This window comes from Ctenopharyngodon idella, chromosome 23 (assembly GCF_019924925.1).
Source record: "Ctenopharyngodon idella isolate HZGC_01 chromosome 23, HZGC01, whole genome shotgun sequence".
NCBI lineage: Eukaryota > Metazoa > Chordata > Actinopteri > Cypriniformes > Xenocyprididae > Ctenopharyngodon > Ctenopharyngodon idella.
Genome location: NC_067242.1, coordinates 14,029,138 through 14,048,199, shown reverse-complemented (window position 1 = coordinate 14,048,199; position 19,062 = coordinate 14,029,138). Strand labels below are relative to the sequence as shown.

At 37.1% G+C, this 19,062-nt stretch overlaps 2 protein-coding genes across 6 annotated transcripts in view; one reads left to right on the top strand and one right to left on the bottom strand.

The window, feature by feature from the left end:
* Positions 1–617: 617 nt before the first annotated feature.
* hhla2b.1 (HERV-H LTR-associating 2b, tandem duplicate 1) lies at positions 618–7,113 on the bottom strand. The gene is made up of 8 exons (XM_051882591.1): positions 7,001–7,113; positions 6,261–6,350; positions 5,257–5,565; positions 3,844–4,122; positions 3,324–3,641; positions 2,399–2,506; positions 2,242–2,301; positions 618–2,151 (listed from the first exon to the last, which is right to left on the bottom strand). The coding sequence occupies exons 2-8, from the start codon at positions 6,331–6,333 to the stop codon at positions 2,078–2,080; spliced, it is 1,221 nt and encodes a 406-aa protein (XP_051738551.1). The 5' UTR covers positions 6,334–6,350; positions 7,001–7,113; the 3' UTR covers positions 618–2,077.
* LOC127506267 (gamma-aminobutyric acid receptor subunit rho-3) overlaps positions 2,553–19,062 on the top strand; it is a 19,346-nt gene continuing 2,836 nt past the window's right edge. Inside the window, exons 1-8 of one of the 5 annotated variants that reach the window (XM_051882586.1) lie at positions 2,553–2,682; positions 2,891–2,927; positions 13,551–13,663; positions 15,501–15,568; positions 16,651–16,874; positions 16,953–17,035; positions 17,874–18,011; positions 18,096–18,248. In XM_051882586.1, the coding sequence (XP_051738546.1) occupies positions 13,645–13,663; positions 15,501–15,568; positions 16,651–16,874; positions 16,953–17,035; positions 17,874–18,011; positions 18,096–18,248 (685 nt within the window). In that variant the 5' untranslated portion in view covers positions 2,553–2,682; positions 2,891–2,927; positions 13,551–13,644. Of the gene's footprint in view, positions 2,683–2,890; positions 2,928–3,521; positions 3,676–13,550; positions 13,664–15,195; positions 15,360–15,500; positions 15,569–16,366; positions 16,535–16,650; positions 16,875–16,952; positions 17,036–17,873; positions 18,012–18,095; positions 18,249–19,062 lie in introns of those variants that run through there. The other 4 variants (XM_051882587.1, XM_051882588.1, XM_051882589.1 and 1 more) reach the window with 4 other exon arrangements.

Below are 19,062 nucleotides of genomic sequence, written 5' to 3'. Positions count from 1 at the left end.
ATCTGATCTGCCTCAAACTTCACGTTTTATTAGAGTCCTGGCCTGAAGTTATCTACATGCAAATATTCAGTTAATCATAGCGCCACCTGCTGGCAACAGGAAATGGCATGCTTTACACTGTAATTCACTCCCTGAAACACATTTAGCATGAAGTAGCAAACATGCTAGAATCACGTTAAATCATGCAACACTTGGCTAAGTGCTAAAGTATGTGATTAACGCCACGAAACAGGAAGTTGTTGTAACTCAGGCATACAGGGCAAATTCCTAACGGCATTTTTGCGCCCTTGAAGGGCACTTTCGAGAAGAGGACGCCATTTGTAGTAGGGGTGTTCCAAACGAAAGTGAGTCCCTGTCCCAAATGGCACCCTAAACCCTCACGGTCTTCCTCTGAGTCCACACTTTCACGACCTAATGCCGCTTTGACTGCCGGGTGGAAGTCCTCTGTGTAGCTCACAGACTTGCGGGCTCAGCAGAAGTGCGCATCGAGGGCGCATAGCAGCCGCAAAGGGGGCGCTCACGAGCACCCTTCTTTAAGCTTAAAATGATGAATGGGACACCCTACGGTCTTGTGGACTTAACGGACACGCGCACGCAGCGGCCATTGTAAGTCCACAAGACCGAAAGTGCACATGAAGTGTGCCATTTGGGACAGGGCCTAAGTAACTGAATCCCTTCACGAAGGGCCCTTCCACAAGGCTGTTCGCAAAGGGTAAATGCGATGGTCACTTCAAGGAAGCCATGTGACCCAGCGAATACTCCTTATTCATTTTAAAGCTAGATGGCGGGAGAGTTCGAGTTAACTTACAAACAGAGCAATTCAAGTTTTTTTTTAATTTTTTTTTTTTATATATATATATTTTACACATTTTTGTCATGTTTAAATAAGTTTCATAGGTAAGAATGTGTTTTCTTGCAGTGTCCAAAGATGAGATGGCAAGTTTTAAAGTTGAAAACAGATAAATACACTCACACACACACACACACACACACACACACACATATATATATAACACATTTAAAAATATATATATATATATAAAATGTATCTTTATTTGTAACAGTTATGTTAACAGCAATAATAAGAAATTTCTGTCGTAAGAACAGCTAATCAGCTGATGGACACTGTGCTACATTGTCATGGGAACATCCCACATGAAGATAATGAAAAAATTAGGCTACAATTTCTTTTATTACTCCCTTCACCAAGTGCATTCCAAATGGCTACATAATGGCACACAAGTGCCCTGCTCCCTCCAAAGTCCCCACTTCAAGGGCTCTGCTCTTTGAAGGGAGTAGGGCATAGGGATGCTCACTTCCATTTGGAATTTGCCCAGAATGTCCAAACAAACATGTTTGAGAAGAGTCCTACCCTGAACACATCTACATGACAATATTCAGTTATAGTAATAGCGCCACCCACTGGCAACAGGAAGAGACGCGTTTAACACAGTGATGCACTACTAGCAATATACTAAAATATGCAATTGAGTACTAAACATGCTAGCAACACTTAGCTGAGTGCTAAAGCATGCTATTATCGTCATGAAATAGGAAGTTGTTGTAACTCAAGCATACAATGTCCAATCTGCCTTAAACTTCACATATTTGATAAGTTCCTGAAGACATCTACATGCCAAAATTTATAGTCATAGCGCCACCAGCTGGTAGCAGGAAGTGTGGCAAATACAAATGACTGACATAGTCCTCCTATATATACTTAAATGCATACTGCCCACCGTGCTCTGTTTCCTAAAGCCACCGGGTGGCATGGGTGCGAGCCTGCGAGGGCCCTTTCATCGCTGCTTGCAGCTTTAATTATTATTGTAATGTTATGTGATTTGAGACATGAGGTAATTTGACGCCATCTCTCATGATGCTTTGCAGAAACTGCTCTGGCAGTGTGCGTTCATGTAGTTTGGAGGAGGCATGGCTTTGGAGAGAGTGGCTCTGTCTCTTCTTTTATCCTGACAGCAAATCGATCACTTTTCAGGATTTAAAGGAAGGCCTTGAAGGGGGTTCAGATTGCTGGAGTCCCATCTATACTAATGTAAACACATTTTTCCTCCATGTATTCTCATGCAGGTCTGTTGGCGATTTCTTCCGTTAAGCAGGTATCCTCAGATAGAGCTCCACTGTTTGCATCAGTCACTGTAATAATAGAGAGATCTGTGAATGTGATGCAGTGAGGAGTAGCCTATATTTATTATTAGGCTTATGTAACTATTACCACAAACAAACCTCTGATTGGTTGCATCTCTGCAGCCTCTACATGGGTTTGACTTGATTTTGAACAGCCAACTTGTTCGGAGATATAAGATATAATTGTTGGACATATATTTTAAGTATAAATATAGATATTTCAAATAAAAAATTTTGGAGATTCTGGTTATCATACCTTTACATTTTATAGTCCCTATGATTGCTGCGACTGCAGCGACTGCAAGGACTGTGATGGCAGCAGCAGGAATCCACCACTGGGTGGAGCTCTCGGACAGTCTTTTATCTGCGGGCCAGAAACAACTTTGTAAAGTCAAAATATGAAGAAAATACGTTCTTAGTTGAAAATAAAGATTATTTTGTCTTCAAGAAGATGAATGAAATGTCAACATCCCATCTTGCTGTTTAGTTAGCTGAAATAATCCTCCACCAAAGATTGTGTTCAAGAGATATGGTGCTGAGGTAAAATCATTGTTATTTACAGATTCGAGTAGCTCATTGTTTTATTTCTTATGCAGTGCATTTGTAATGTATGTTTTAATGATAAATCATTAAGCTATTAGTTTCTTCAAAAGAATTTACTTTCATAGTATGGAAAAATACTATGGAAGTCAATGGCTACTGTCTGGTTACCGAAATTCTTCAAAATGTCTTCTTTTGTGTTCAACAGAAGAAGGAAACTCGTGCAGATTTGGAACAACTTGAGGGTGAGTAAATGATGACAGAGTTTTCATTTTTGGGTGAACTATCTCTTTAACGAATCATATTTTACCACCCGATCTCATAAGGAAGTGTACAAGGTGGTGATATCATGTAAATTCGTATGATTTTTAGATAAAAATAAGCAAGAAGATTTACCCCTCCCCTAAACCGTACAATAAGTGGGGAGTAAGTAGATCGTATTAAAAACGTACAAATGACATATGTTTTATAATGAAAACAACCTCAGTAAGGCCACAGAGAATTAATTGCTAATTAAAACATTATACCTTTTTACGCATGTGCTTATAGGCCTGTTATTTGTGAAATTTAATTTAATTATTAAAATTATAAATGTAGTGTAAGTTCATGATGGTGGTTTACAGGGTATAACATGCTCTCACCAGTCACTGGTATGATGACCCTAGTATGGACCTCATGTTTGGTTTGGAGAGCAGAGAGGATGCAGGTGTAGGTACCAGTATGTTCCAGTCTCAGCGGGCTGCGTAGCTGCAGTGAGCCGTCCCCACCTTGACCCCTGGGGGTCACCAGTCGCACCTTCTCCTTCCAAACGCTGGAGCTCAGCTGTGTGAGGCTGTCATAGGTGTAGATGGTTGCGGACTCATGTCCTTTGGTGAAGGACCATGTCAGAGTGAAGTTTGGCAGGTGCCATGGGGACACGCAAGGGATGTTGAAGTCCTGACCTTCGACGCTAAATATTTCTGTTCAATTGAAAATTGGATAACCATTTGAAAGGTCAGTATGGTGGGAGAAACATTGTGGTACACTATGCTCTCTCGTCTGCATGTAATTGTTTGGTCGGTGATGGAAATATTTGGTGATGCAATGTCTTGTAATAATAATGATGATGAAATGCAATGTAACTTGTCCAGACAATTATGAGTTTACTCAGTGAGATCAAACCTTTCTCCTGCAGTGATGTCCTCCATATCTGAGACCTGTAGAATGATTGGACGAGGCAGATGTAGGTCAGATCTTTCAGCTTCCTGATCTTGCTCTCTACTGAGTACCGGCCTTGTTTGTCAGCCGTTTTGCGTGTGAAGGTTTGGAGGGCGTCAGGCAGAATGGCTGGCTCTGCGAACAAGGTTACGCGGGGAGCGGGGTAGACGTCTCGGGTGGAGCATATGACTTCATCAAAACCACTGAGACGTGTCGTTTCTAAGCTCACTGAGCGGATAGGGGCTGGAATGACAAAGTTATTTGTTGTTGTTATTGTTGTTTATGGTGTCATTATCATTTTTAAGTCTCGTCTGATTGCTGTGCTTTTTTTGAAAACTTTTTTAAAGGCACAGACCAGATGTTGTCTAATATAGCTGACAGGGAGTTTATGGGGATTTGGATAAAAGTTGTGAAATTGTTAAAGTTGCACTTACGTTCTGCTTATAACTTGTCACAGTTAAGTGATGGTAAAATAATTAGGGTTTCAAGCGCGTGGCACGGATTCGCTCATCGTCATTCTGTCGAAATTTTAGAGTATTTTGGTTTTTTTGAAAAACCTGCTTTTGCGAACTAGTCCTAGGTTTTTGACCCAATCGGAAATAAAAAAAAAGTTGAAATTTCGATTCACGGTCCCTAAGGGCCGCCAAAACGTTCGAAGTTACTAAAATGGCTATAACTCATGAATGAAATTACATATTTTCACCAAACTCAGCACACCTATGTAAGAGCTCATTCTGTGGACGCGGTGACTGGCCACTTGGTGGTGCTGTAACAGGAAAAAAACTTGAAAATGGCTGTAACTCCTTCACTGTTAGTCCGATTGACTTGAAAATTGGCATGCAGTGTCTTTGCAGGTGCCATGATTGTCTATGAGGACATTGACGTATCTCAAAAAACATGGCCGCCATCGGCCAATGAAGATTGAGCAGCTATCAGACAAGGCGAACGGAGGCCAATCGGAACGAAACTCGCTGGGCCTGTTTGACTTACGGCTCTAACATTTGGACCACATGGTAGAACTAATCACTATAAGCAACTTTGCCTCTAGGACTGCTGCTGTCCATCAAATCATTTGTTAAATATTGGAGATTATTTAAAAAACTTTGTCAAACTAGTCCTAGGTTTTTGGCTCAACCTCGATAACCATTAACAAGCTTTATAAATCATGAATTTCCTATGGGAAATTGCTGGTGTTGGCTGTAATTGGTCTTTTCCATCTATGATCAAGATGGTTACAGGCTTGCTAATTAAAACATTATACCTTTTTACGCATGTGCTTATAGGCCTTAAAGCGCTTGTACCCCGATAATTGCTGCTCGCAGCTATATTTTTATTTATGATTGCAAAACTCTTAACCATAGATTTGTGATAGCCTACCTTCTACCTTGACTATGATGAAGTGCTCACTGGTTTTTCGACTGCTGGTGACAAGACACTTGTACTTCCCCCTGTCCTGTGGGCCGCTCTTCTGAATATGAAGTGATGCATTACCAGAGGAAATCACTTCAGTGAATAGTGACATCCTGCCGTTGTAGTGTTGATCAGGCTGATCTAACAGGCTGCTCCCCTGTTTATAACTGTGGATCAGAACATTCTGTCTGAACCAGTATACGATCTTATCTCCAACTGCTTCAAAGATACATGGTAGGACACAATCTTCTGAGAACATGCAGGTTACCTGGACATCTAGATTTGTGGTGAAGAGGAAAATGTAAGGGTTTACATGTTGTAAACACTAATCAGTGTAAATGAAAGTGATTTCTCTCACACCCGAGGTGAATAAAAATGTTTTTAGAAGGAAGTCAAGATGTCAAATACTTTGTCTTGTCTAATCTTCAGTTACTCTGAAAAGTTAAGTTATATCTAAATCTGTTTATATGGATCAAATACGGAAGTATCATATTCATGGGAGGGCACGATCTGTTCTTGTTTCTTGAGTCGATACGTCTTGAGATCTACAAATTGACCTGAAAATATTTAGGTCATAGTTCAAAAACAGGGCTGAAATGCTGGTTTCTTGTGTGACCGATAAACATCAGGCAATTAATCAGGCCAATGTTTTGCTTGTCAGACACAGTTTTGTATGACTTTTAAACGGACAACAGGCTGTTTAAAAGTTGTTTTTACTAAATATGCCAAATGTTAGTCACACAGATAAAAAATGCCGTGTTATAAAAACGCTGTGCTCAGTTTCTTTTAGCTCAGCACTTTTGACTCTTGAGGTCTTATTTTAAAGCATGTAATGAATTCATGGTGTCTGAGACGATGAATTGTTCAATTAAACCAGGGAATCATGTGAAAAAATGTTTTAGAGAAGCTGCACTGTTGGCCTACAGAAGTGAAGGTGTTATGTTAAGTCTTGTAATAAAGGGAGTATTTACCTGGAGTTTTCCCAGTTGTATCAGCAATAATCCACACCAATATCAAACAAGTCCAAGAATGTGCTGCTGCCATCGCTCTCTTTTTTAAGGCTTGAAATATAAGGAAAAAAAATTAAATGAATACACTCTTCATCTTCTGTATATAAACAATAAATCATTATTAACCAGAGAACTACTGCTTTCTGGTAGAATATCAGAAAGATTGAAACTTTTAAGAATACATTTTGCAGACGCTGCAGCCAATTTAAAGAACACTAGCATCAGTATAGTTCAGTGTTTTGTCAGATATTTGAAGATTTTGACTTTACCCTTTATTTCTATGACATTTTGCATTACGCTTGAGCTTAATCTTCATATTGTTTTTTTTTTGTGTGAAATCTGTCTATCACATTCTTTCTTTTCTAAGTAGAATCTTCCGGATCAGGTTCACTCTTGAGATTGCTCATGATAACAGAGCATTTGAAGACAGAAATCTTCTACCGTACTAGGAAATTCAATTTAACAAAACAACTCTGTTTAGGAGCACACAAAGCAATAATATAAAATGATTCACTTTACACACTTCAGAATTAAACAAATCTCAAAAGCATATTGTAGATAGTAATAAAACTTAAATGATTCTCTGGTCTCTCTTACATTATTAGTTAATTAGAAAAGTAATGATACTGTTTCAGGCCATTTAAGGCTTTAACTGCTTATTATGTGTTGTGTTGTGGTTATGATTCAAAAGGCAGACTCACATGTGTGTGTTTTGATTGTGGATGGAAGCCTCTTCTCTGATGGTGAACTAGATTCTGACTAGACTGACTTGTTTATTTTAAGGATACACACTTTCATAGTATCAGCATAGGCCTGCCACTTTAGGGCTGTTACATGAATGGGTGGAGTTTTAGAATTTTTTATTGAGCGAAAAACACTTTTTGACTGAAAATATAGAATGTTCTGATATACCTGTTGCATGTAATTTTGTAATTTGTAAATAATTTTGATCTTTTTAGGCTTTCTTTATGTAAAATAAATTTTTATTTATTTCGAAACTTTTGAAAAGTAGTGTACATCTCATGAAATTTTCACTATATTTTATGATTTAATTATGTTTTCACTTGTTGGGGTGGCATTAAAGGTAAATAGGGTAAAAATGAACAATATTCTTATGAAATATATATTATTCCCATAATATTCCCATGAAAGGTAAATTATTACACTGTTTATTGATATATTTGATATTTTATAAGTTGCCCTCAAATAAAAATAGGCATCATATACATTATACAGTGGGCTCCACAAATATTGACACAATGGCACCCTTGGTAAAAATTAGCAAATATTTGTTTTTGCAATTTTTCCTCTTAGTCTTTCACTCAAAATATTCACAAAAATCGAACCTTTAATGAAAGTGAAAGTGACGTGACATGTAGCCAAGTATGGTGTCCCATACTCGGAATTTGTGCTCTGCATTTATCCCATCCAAGTGCACACACACAGCAGTGAGCAGTGAACAAACACACACACACACACCGTGAATACACACCCAGAGCAGTCAAATAGTAACTGTAAATTAAACTGTAATTAAAGCCAAATAGTTGAAAAAATATTTACATTTTTTTTCTGAAATATATGTATTCCACAATTATTGGAACCCCTTCATTTCATACTTTGTGCAACCTCCCTTTGCCAAGATAACAGCTGTGGATCTTCTCCTATAATAAGGTTGATGAACATATGGCAAGAGATTTGAGACCATTCCTCCATACAGAATTTCTTCGGATCATTCAGATTCAGAGGTCCATGCTTGTGGACTCTTTTCTTCGTTTCATTCCACAGGTTTTGTATGGAGTTTGGTCTGCTATGTCCTTGCCAAAACCTTCATTCTGTAGTCAAGTTATTCATTTTGAGATGTGCTTTGGATCATTTTCATGCTGGAAGATCAAACCACAGCCCAGTTTAAACTTCCTGACAGGTTCAGTCAGGTGTTGATTTAATATCTGCTGGTACTTGTGCAAGTTGTCCAGGGTCTTTGGAAGAAAATGAGCCTCACAGCATCAAAGATTCACCACCATACTTCACATTGGGGATGAGGTACTTAGCTATGTTTCTGTCTATGCCAAACCCACATCTGGTGTTTTTCCAAAAAGCTTTATTTTGGTCTCATCTGACCATAAAACCCAGTCCCTCTAAAAGTTCTAGTAACACCTGGCAAACTGTAGGTGGATAAGATTGCTGTCACCAAAGGCTTTTTTTATTGCAATCTTCCCAAACAAGCTGTGGTTTTATAGGTGAGGTCTGATCATAGTTTTGGAGACTTTCTGACCCCAAGACCCAACTAGCATCTGCAATTCTCCAACTTTGATCCTTACAGTTTGTTTGGCAACTCAAACCATCCTCCTCAGTGCGTGTGGGGCCAATAAAGATACTCTGCCAGGTAGATTGTTACCATCTCCAGTTGATTGAAACTTCTTAATTATTGCCCAGATAGTGGAAATGAGTATTCCAACAAATAAACTATTATCTTATAGCCATTTCATGATTTGTGCAGCTCAACAACCTTTTATCACACATCATTACTGTATTCTCAGGTATTTTCCATAGTGATGGATGACTATAGGAATTTGGCCTGTGTGTCACTTCATATTTAGAGCCCAGTGAAACAGGAAGTCATGACTTATCACTTATCACTTAAGTGTTCCTGATCACTAAGGTGAACTTAGGTGAAAACATACCATATGAATGGCAATATACTTCAGTTAGATTTTTATTCATTAGAATTTGTAGGGGTGCCAATAATTTTGCCACACACATTTTGGAGAAAACCATATTTATTTAATTGATTCCACATTTACATTTTGTGTCAATTAACTTCAATTAAAGGTTCAATTAATTTTCCTTTCCAATGCGCTACTTTTCCATTGTGTGTCTATGTAAACACGTGCTAGATGGACGTGCAAAACCGTTGCGCTCGCGTCTTTTGCAGCGTCTCGCGCATGACATGGCGTTCTAAAAACGCGGTGCTCAAGTTAAAATCAGTTCAAAAATTAGTTTTGAGACCTTGCGATTTTTTCCGTTCCACTGCACATGTCTCGCGTTTTTCAAAGCAAAAACGTTTGTGTGAATGAGCCCTAAGAATGACAAAAACAAATGTTCACAGTCAGTTTAACCGAGGATGCCAATGTTTGTGAAGTCCACTGTAGGGTTGGTAATTTTTCAATATTTGCACAATTTAATTTTATTGCTGGGTGCCATGAGACTAAAGATCATTTGTAAGGTTCGATCATCTTTTTTATTACAGGAAGTGATCTCTCCTTTTTTCTTTGATATGTTGCCAAGGTCCTCTTGTGATATGCTTAGCTAACCAGTGAAAGTCAATGCAGATACAGTATCTGTGATGATGTAGCTTGTCTCTGGTGCTGATCAGGCCGTAATCCACCAGATTAGGCAATGCACTGGGATTACTGGACACAGGGAGTCCACGATTGGTTTATGATTTTTTTCCTCTTTGTATCTGTCCATCCTATGATCTTGCTCTCTCTCCCATCCCCCTCTCTCTATGCTTCTGTAATGTAATTGATTGTGTTAATGTGATTTGATTGGTTAGCCCCTGAGCTTTTTAGAATAATAACTAATGATGGAATCTGCCTGAAACTGGAGCAGATCATCAGGTGATGCCAGACCGGCATTCTACAAAACAGACCAACGCAGATACAGGAATACTACCTTCAAAGGTTCATTTGCTGTGATATATATTCTCTAATAATCTGATGATTTGCAAATCTTATCTGGACTACATGTTGTTTTTTAGAAATAAGGTGAACAAGAGGACAAGGACAGGATTACATCAATTTTCCTCAATACAACTTGTCACTCTGATGTTTAGGTTCATCCTATTGTCTTTTATTTGTTCGTTTTTCCACCTATCAGCATCAGTGAATGAAGTGTATGGACGTGAGTGGACAGGTATGACATGGTTATCTTCAACAGAGACAGAACAAAGCTATAACTCCTGGCATGTGGAAATCCCGATTAGAGATGGTCCCAGCCCACTGTGTAGGTTAAGGGAAGATCCACCAGCTACAGATAAGAGGATTTGAGAGGAATTAATGTCATTCTTTTATTACTGTAAGAATAAATTCCTATTGATTTATGTTTGGGTGACAAAGCACAACCGAGTCGACAACAGCAGGACGTTGTCTGGACCAACCAGACACATGCTCACACATACAATCAGCTGAAGTATGTGGTGATAGATGCTGAATATATGCTGTGAGACGATCCAACAAACTAGATTTCAGATTTACGATTCTACTGGAAGACGTGTGAACATCAGCGGAGGTCTTCAGGACTGCCGTACAGTTTCCCAGCGCCCTCTCAGCTGAGGTTTGCTGGGGATGGCCAGGACCCAGGAACCATCCTGCCTTGGCTCCGTGGAAGGTTTCTGGACCACAGCTACAGGACAAAAAGACCCAGAAGAAGAAAAACAGGTCTTCCGTCATCGTATTTGGCCATGAAGCTGGTCCTGCTGACCCTCAGGCTGCTGTGCCTTGCTTGTCTCTGGCCCGTCACGCTGCTCAACAACCGTTACCGTAACCGGAAGAAAGATAAGGATGTTTACTTGGTTGAGCACGCCAAACACAGATTCAGAGGGTGAGACATGAATATTTAAACTCTATGGCATGTTCTGTATTTTCTACCGTTCAAAAGTTTAGAGTCAGTAAGTTACATTTTATTTAAAGATGTCTGTGTTACAGTGTAATTACACTTTTAAGTAATAAGTAATAATAATTAACTACAAATACTTTTTATAGGGTTAGGATTATGGTGTGGTTAAGGTTAGTTGCATGTAATTATGCACAGTTTATAATAATTATGATCACTACTATATACAATAATAATAATACAATATTTATACAATATTTATGGGGCAGTCATGGCCTAACGGTCAGATTGGTAACCAGAAGGTTGCGAGTTTGAGTCTCAATACCGACAAGAAATGACTGAGTGACCTTGAGCAAGGCATCTAACCCCCAATCACTCCCCGGGCGCCCACTGCTCCGGGTGTGTGTGTGTGTTCACTACTCACTACTCCTAATGTGTGTGCACTAACTGGATGGGTTAAATGTTTGGGTTACATACTTGGCCTTCACATGTCACTTTCTTTCTTTCACTTCCAATAAGGTCTCATTTGTTAATATTAGTATGTATGTATGAACTAACAATGAACAATACATTTGTTACAGTATTTATTAAACGTTAATTAATAAAAGTAGTTGTTCATTGTTTGTTCATGTTAGTTCACAGTGCATTAAGTAATATTAACAAATACAACTTTTAATTTTAATAATGTATTAGTAAATGTTGAAATTAACAGATTAATAAATGCTGTAGAAGTATTGTTCATTCTTTGTTCACGTTAGCTAAATTTGTTAACTAATGTTAACTAATGAAACCCTATTTTAAAGTGTTACCATAATTACTATAGTAACGTGTGTTGTTGTGTGTTGTATGTTGAAGTGAACCTAAAATTGCTTTCATGGGTTGCTTTTTTAAATGTAATAGGGATTAAATATTACATCAATTTTGCATTAATATGTTGCTAGTTTTTAGTTTGCCAGAATGGTTCAATGTGTGAACAAATGGGCAGTAATTAGAAAGAGTAAATAGGGGGTTTAATTAGAGTGGAGGACACCAAAACCAATGATTTAGCATGTGGCTTGACTAGAAAATAGTGTTTCATTGGGGAATTTCTGATCAATGTGTCTGTCATTAAGCACTAAGTTGTGCTATACTGGCTGTTATAAGTTGGATAAGTTACCTCAGTTTGTGAGAATCAGTGTTATTTTAGTATCATTGATATATATTTTTTTTTATTTAGAATTAGATTTTATCTTGCATTTTCTGTTTTCACTTTAATTTTAGTTAAAGTTTTTTTTTTTTTTTTTTTTTTAAGTCTATGGTTTTATGTTAATGTGTATTTATTAGTTTTAGTTTATTTAGTTTTAGTTATTTTAGTACTTAATTTACAGCCTTGGCAACTATCAGAAATTAAATAAACGCTTGTAATTAGTTAACAGTATTTACCCTGAATTGAGACAATAGCAGAATGCATAAAAAAGGGTGGAAAAGTTAAGTTGTTAAAGGACAAAAGTTAATAGTTATGATCTAAAACTTCCATGGATCATTGAATTTCCTCTATATGTCCTTAAATGAGAAATAAAGTGAGGTTTTAATATATTGTCAGTGGTTTCTATGTTACAGCATAATGAGTCACACACAACCTCAAGAGTGCCAATATTCTTTCATTTTGTAATTACAACCATCCTGGTGCCATCATCTGTTTTTTGGAGAGCAGCCAAACTGCTGTTTGGCATTAAAATCATGCCTGCAGAGTTTCCTAAAAAGCCTTTTTCCAGTGTCAGCCAGGTTTTCCAGGTACAGCTTTTGTTAATGCATAATATGTCATTGCATTGAATATTTATAAAGCCTCATCTTTGTGTTTTTAGAAAGAGATTAATTGGATATATTTTCTAGGGCATTTCACACTTGCTGTGCTCTGTCCAAGAGAGTTTTTAGTTTTTAAAATTTAAAGGTGATATGTATAATTATTATTTTTTATTATTATTTTTAAATTAATATTATATAACTATATTTTTATTTTAATCACAGCAGTGTACAACAATCTCACAGCATGCATTGTGTCATTAGTGTCGTGTTTTTGTTAGCATGATTGCGTAATGAGTCCATCACGTAGTCATTAGTGGTTGTACGCTGTAGTCAGTTTGAGGTTTAATTTTGTAATTGCACTTCGGTGTGCAATTAACTTTGCCATGGAATGAGCACAGCGTGATTGACAGTGTATTTGGGGTTTCAATTAAAGCATGCAGATGGAAAGGCAATGTTAGGGGAAACATTGTATGTCTATGACTGACCTTCACTAGCTACTGACATGTTTTTGGCATATTTCATGTCTCATCTCTCAGAGCTCAGAAAACGGCTTGCTTTGAAGGCTTCTGGAACCGCTTCAAACCGCAGCTCATTTTCACAACCCGGCACACACAACTGCCATTGAACAACAAGCTGCTTTTTATAAATCATTCCTTTAATGGCTGAGTAATTATATTTTATATTACAGATGCTGGAGCAGAGAGACAGATGTTTGTGGTAATGTTCTGACATGGAAACAAAACATCCAACTGATTTATTTCTCTGTAATGCAAGGATCCACCTGCTCACAGGGCCCGGGACAATATTACCATTATTTTGAAGTTTTTCTTCTGACCCTTTTTCTTATTCTTTCAGACGGATTGACTACAAATTAAAGCGAAAGGACAGCACCAAGTCCCTCCTCATCAAAACTGAACAGCTGCTAAGGATCGAAGACCATGACTTTGCCATGAGGCCTGGATTTGGAGGTCAGGATGCCCTGTTTATTTGCTCCAATTATCAATTTCCATCTCGAACCTGGAAATCACAATTAGAGTGTTCTTTTTAATAAATCTGATTAGAAATGGGCTGTACCATTTTGTCGTGTCAGAGGGCAAAACGAGGTGGGCGTTACCATCTCTCTATTCGGGGGAAAGCGGCCAGGGGTGACTTTGACAGGGCGAGTGTGGTCCTGAATTCAGACATGACCCAGATTGTGCAAAACACAAATTAGACAATGGGTGTTGAGGACACAGATGTGCTTTGGTGGGCAGTAATCTGGATTACATCCCAGGCCTGATAAAACAGATGGAAAAGAGAAAGATGTTATTCATAGACCATTTTTACACATATTTGAACACTTAAAACATACTTACAATATATGGATACCATTGCAGTATATCAAATATTATAGCAAGCGGCTGTTTTTAAATTAAGATGGTACAGACTTTCCAAGAAAAAGTATTTAACAGTATATGCTTTTAAATTAATTTTATTTTGCTTCAAATTATAGATATACTGGGGAAGTTACTTTGTACATTCACTCAAAATCATCTTTTTATTGTTTTGTTATTGTTTTGTTATCGTTTGAGGTTTTGTTTAAATGTTGATATGGAAATTAAAACCAATTTGAGAGCGTTTCCAGTGATAAACTTTAAGCTTGAGCTCTTATGTCCTTCCTTGAACATACACCCACCTTGTGGGAAAGAAGTATGTTCTTAATTACTCATATTGTCTTTGAAATAAAGGTAAAGTGTACTGCCGAATGTACTGACAAGCATTTATGGTAAACTAAAATATACTTCAATAACATTTCTATTAAAACTTATATGTCATGTATTTTAAATATATATTTGTAGGATGAAGTTGCAAATTAGTACTTTAAAATAGATTGACTTTAAATGTAACATTGAAAAATACACTATAGTTAAAATTATAATCACGTACTATACATGTGCTTTAGTATGTTAGTAACAGCAAAATAAGTGTACTTCTTTGAAGCATGACAAAAGATTATTAAAATATAATGATTTAAAATGTACATTAAAGTAACATTTTTAATCTTACTGTAAAAAATGAAAAGTTGAGAAAACTTAAAAGTTTGATTTTTGTTTTCTCAACTTGTTTTTGTAGGAGATTTTTGAGTTTTCTCAACTTTTTGTTGTATAAACCGAATACAACAAGTTGAGAAAACTCAAAAATCTGCTGAAGTTTGTTGCCTTAAACTTTTAAGTTTTCTCAACTTTTGATTTTTTACAGTGCTGTACTCTCTTTATATACAATTCAGTACAATTAAGCGCACTTCTTTATACTTTGCCTCCTATAAAAAAATCGCAGTCTGGTCTCATCCAACCCTTAAATAGTATTAAACAACATATTAAGCTATAAACTATACTTGTAAATGCATACATGTGCATAAATGACTAATAGAAATTACACCATACACAGCTCACTGTCTGTGATGGCAACTACATGTAAGCATGAATCATTGTATTGCTTCCTTTCAACCAGCAGGGCGACGCTCTAATCTGCCAGTGCTTGAACTATAAAAGAGAAAGCAGGAGGAGGAAGAGATCTTTAGATAAGAGAGTAGTTTAGTGATGTGTAGGCTTTCTATTAGATGATTAAAGAAGATCAAGAGGCGGAACCAGGCTTTGAATGGCGTCCTTCGGTCAGTAACCACTGGTAATTAATGATGGGACAAATAGGTTTAGAGTAACATTTTGAGCTCCATATGCTCTCTCTGTTGGATATCTAAGTTGATATCAAAGGCATTGCTGTTGTCCTGAACCAATATGCAAATGTATTGTGTTTTCTGCTTTGCAGGATCTGCCATCCCTGTGGGAATTGATGTGCAGGTGGAGAGTATAGACAGCATCTCTGAAGTAAACATGGTAAAAGTCCATATTGTTCTGGTGGTTCTGGTTTCTTTTCTGTTTTTTTTTTTTTTTTTTTTTTTTTTTTTAATTTCAGTTAGTTTAAGCTGCATGTGTTTGATTCACTAAAATGGACCGGTGTCATGGGAAATCGAGTTCCCCCCAGGAATCGGGTCTCCTTTAGGACCCAGGCGGTAATGCCTGATCAGAAGTTGTTATCGTGATGTCTTGACTAATTATAACCTATTTTAATGTTGCATGATTTTTATTACATTAAGTGCACAAATAACATGCTTGAAATATTAAATGAATGTCTATGTATTGCATAATAACATAAACCATGCCTAAAAATGTATTTTTTATAAGGATAAGGATTTTTGCAACATACTAGGTTCTGTAAAAGTAATTTAATATTAATTGTGCACAATAATAGCAATGTGTATATAATATTACTATTATAAATGTTTAATAAATTAATTGTCATGCTAAGTACACACAAACATCATTCATTTGAAACATGTAATTGGGAACTATATTGGAAGCAAAAACATACCTAATATAATATAAGCTAAGCTAGCAGGCTAATTGGGTAGTTGTATGCTATGCTAGTACATAAGCTAACTAAAAACAGTAAAAACGAGAAATGCTTGATTTCACAACCTATAGCTTCAGTTATATACTAGTATATGAACCATGTTATTTAAAAGACATTAATGGTCATTATAATGCATTTTAAACTATACAAATCATAGCGTGATTTTGCAGGAATTATAATCAGGCACTAAAAATATTCCCATTAAAAGTCCGTTGAACCAATGGGATCATTCGGGGTCCTAAAGGAGACACGATTTTTGGGGGGGGGGACAAGATTCCTCACCACACCAGCTTATAAGAGTAATTCATTAGGGAATCGAACATGATTTTGATTCACTAAAAAGAAATAGCTCAAACGAGTCAATCCGTTAACCAAGCCGAACATTCCTGGTAAATGTCAAAAACTTTTATTTGCACCAAAATGCCAGTCACTGCCCTGCACTGTTGCTCGTAATAAGTTGTCATGTTTATCTATAAGGTCAGTAAAATGTAAAGCTCTGTCTCAGGACTTCACGATGACCCTGTACCTGAGGCATTATTGGAAGGATGAACGCTTGGCTTTTCCCTCCAGTAACAATCTGAGCCGCACATTCGACGGCCGCTTGGTGAAGAAGATCTGGAAGCCTGATGTCTTTTTCGTCCATTCCAAGCGCTCCTTCATTCATGATACCACCATGGAGAACATAATGCTGAGGGTTTTCCCAGACGGCAACATCCTTTACAGCGTCAGGTAGAAGCCTACGACCTCTGCTAATTAATTTCCTTCATAAGTAAATGTTTTAATAATGGAATATTCTCTTTATTGTAGGATTACAGTTACTTCTCTGTGCTCAATGGACTTCAGTAGATTCCCGTTGGACACTCAGAATTGTTCCCTGGAACTGGAGAGCTGTGCGTGTCCACCTAGAAACATCTATAGTTCTTGTGTCAGTTTTATTGAGTCCCACCTACATTGTTTTTTAGTTGATATTTTATAGGTTGGGAAAATGTGACAATCATGGATCTTTTCATTAAAAGAATGTGAAGCATTTCTGGCACTATTTTAAAAAGCGTGGTTACAGAAAGGTGCTTGCAATGGAAGTATGTGGAGTAATGCAATGAATGTTAAAATATGCACTGTTGCAAACGTATAGCAACACATGTAAACATTATATATTGCCATGAGATTAATGTGGCAAAACTGGATCATGAAAAGATTGTGAATAATACAAAGGAACTTAAAGAACAAAACTAAGCACACCAACAAAACAGCCACCAAAGGACAAGACCTGACCAAGAAGACTGAAAACACAAGAACTTAAAATACACACAGGGTAATTGACTAACAATACAGTCAGGGAATGAGGGAAACACAGGAAACAGGAACTGAGCCAAATAGAAACTAAAAGTCTACAAAACAAGAGCACAGACACAGAATACATTACAGCTAGTGTGTGAATATTACATCTAAATAGAGGATTGGTTAACTTTATCCAGCCTACTTTTAAACCCGTGGTTTACAAGGAGCCATTTAGTTTCATTTTTAGTTCCTTGCTACAACTGCCAGTCAAAATTATGTTCCTGTAGAAACCAACATTACTCCACAAATGCTGTCATAGTAGATGTTAATATTTGAATCCATAAAATTCCTCTTCATATTATCTATGTATTTAAACATGAATTAAACAGGTGCTCACTTTCTTTAACTCTTTTCTTTATATTATGGCTTCCACTCTTCTGTCCCATTCAGATGCATATAATGAGAACGACCTCATGTTGTACTGGAAAAATGGCAATGACTCTTTAAGGACAGATGAAATTGCCCTCTCTCAGTTCTTCATTGAAGAGTTCCATCCCTCACACGGTCTGGCCTTGTACAGCAGCACAGGTAAGAGATGCTACAACAAATCTTGTCTTTGTTCTTGCTATATTAGTAGTCATTAATTACAGGCTTTACATGTGTTTCTGTCAGGCTGGTACAACAGGCTCTACATCAACTTCATTCTCAGAAGACACATATTCTTCTTCATGCTGCAAACTTATTTTCCCACAATGCTGATGGTGGTGCTGTCCTGGGTGTCTTTTTGGATCGACAGGCGGGCAGTACCGGCCCGTGTATCACTTGGTGCGTAACACTTGTCCACACACATGCACTAGGTGAAATATTCATTATCTCATAAATTATCTTTTGTCCTGTAGTGTCTGCATGACATTGAGCCTTTTTAGACTGCAGTCAAGTGTGGTGAACGTTTTAGTTGCTTAGTTGTCTCATAATAATTGCTTAAAGGGATAGTTCATCCAGAAAATGAAAATTTTGTCATCATTTACTCACCCTCACGTTGTTCCAAACCTTTCTTTCTTCTGCTGAACACAAAAGAAGATATTTTGAAGAATGTTTAACCAGACAGTTGATGGTACCCAGCCGGCACCTTGATGTTGAAAAGACTTCAAATTGACATCAAACATTGACATCAAAAAACGGGTCAAAAATGCAAATCAATCTGATGTCAAAAACTTGACGTCCATTTGACATCTACACACTGATGTCTAATTGATGTAAAAAAAAAACCCATCAAATTGACGTCAAAAATGCAAATCAAACTGACGTCAAAAACTTGACGTCCATTTGACATTCACACACTGATGTCTAATTGATGTTTAAAAAATACATCAAATTGACGTCAAAAATGCAAAACAAACTTATTTTTAATTTAAAAATACATCAAATTGACGTCAAAAACTTGACGTCCATTTGATGTTCACACACTGATGTCTAATTCATGTTTAAAAAAATACATCAAATTGACGTCAAAAACTTGACGTCCATTTGACATCTACACACTGATGTCTAATTGATGTTAAAAAAAAACATCAAATTGACGTCAAAAATGCAAATCAAACTGACGTCAAAAACTTGACGTCCATTTGACATTCACACA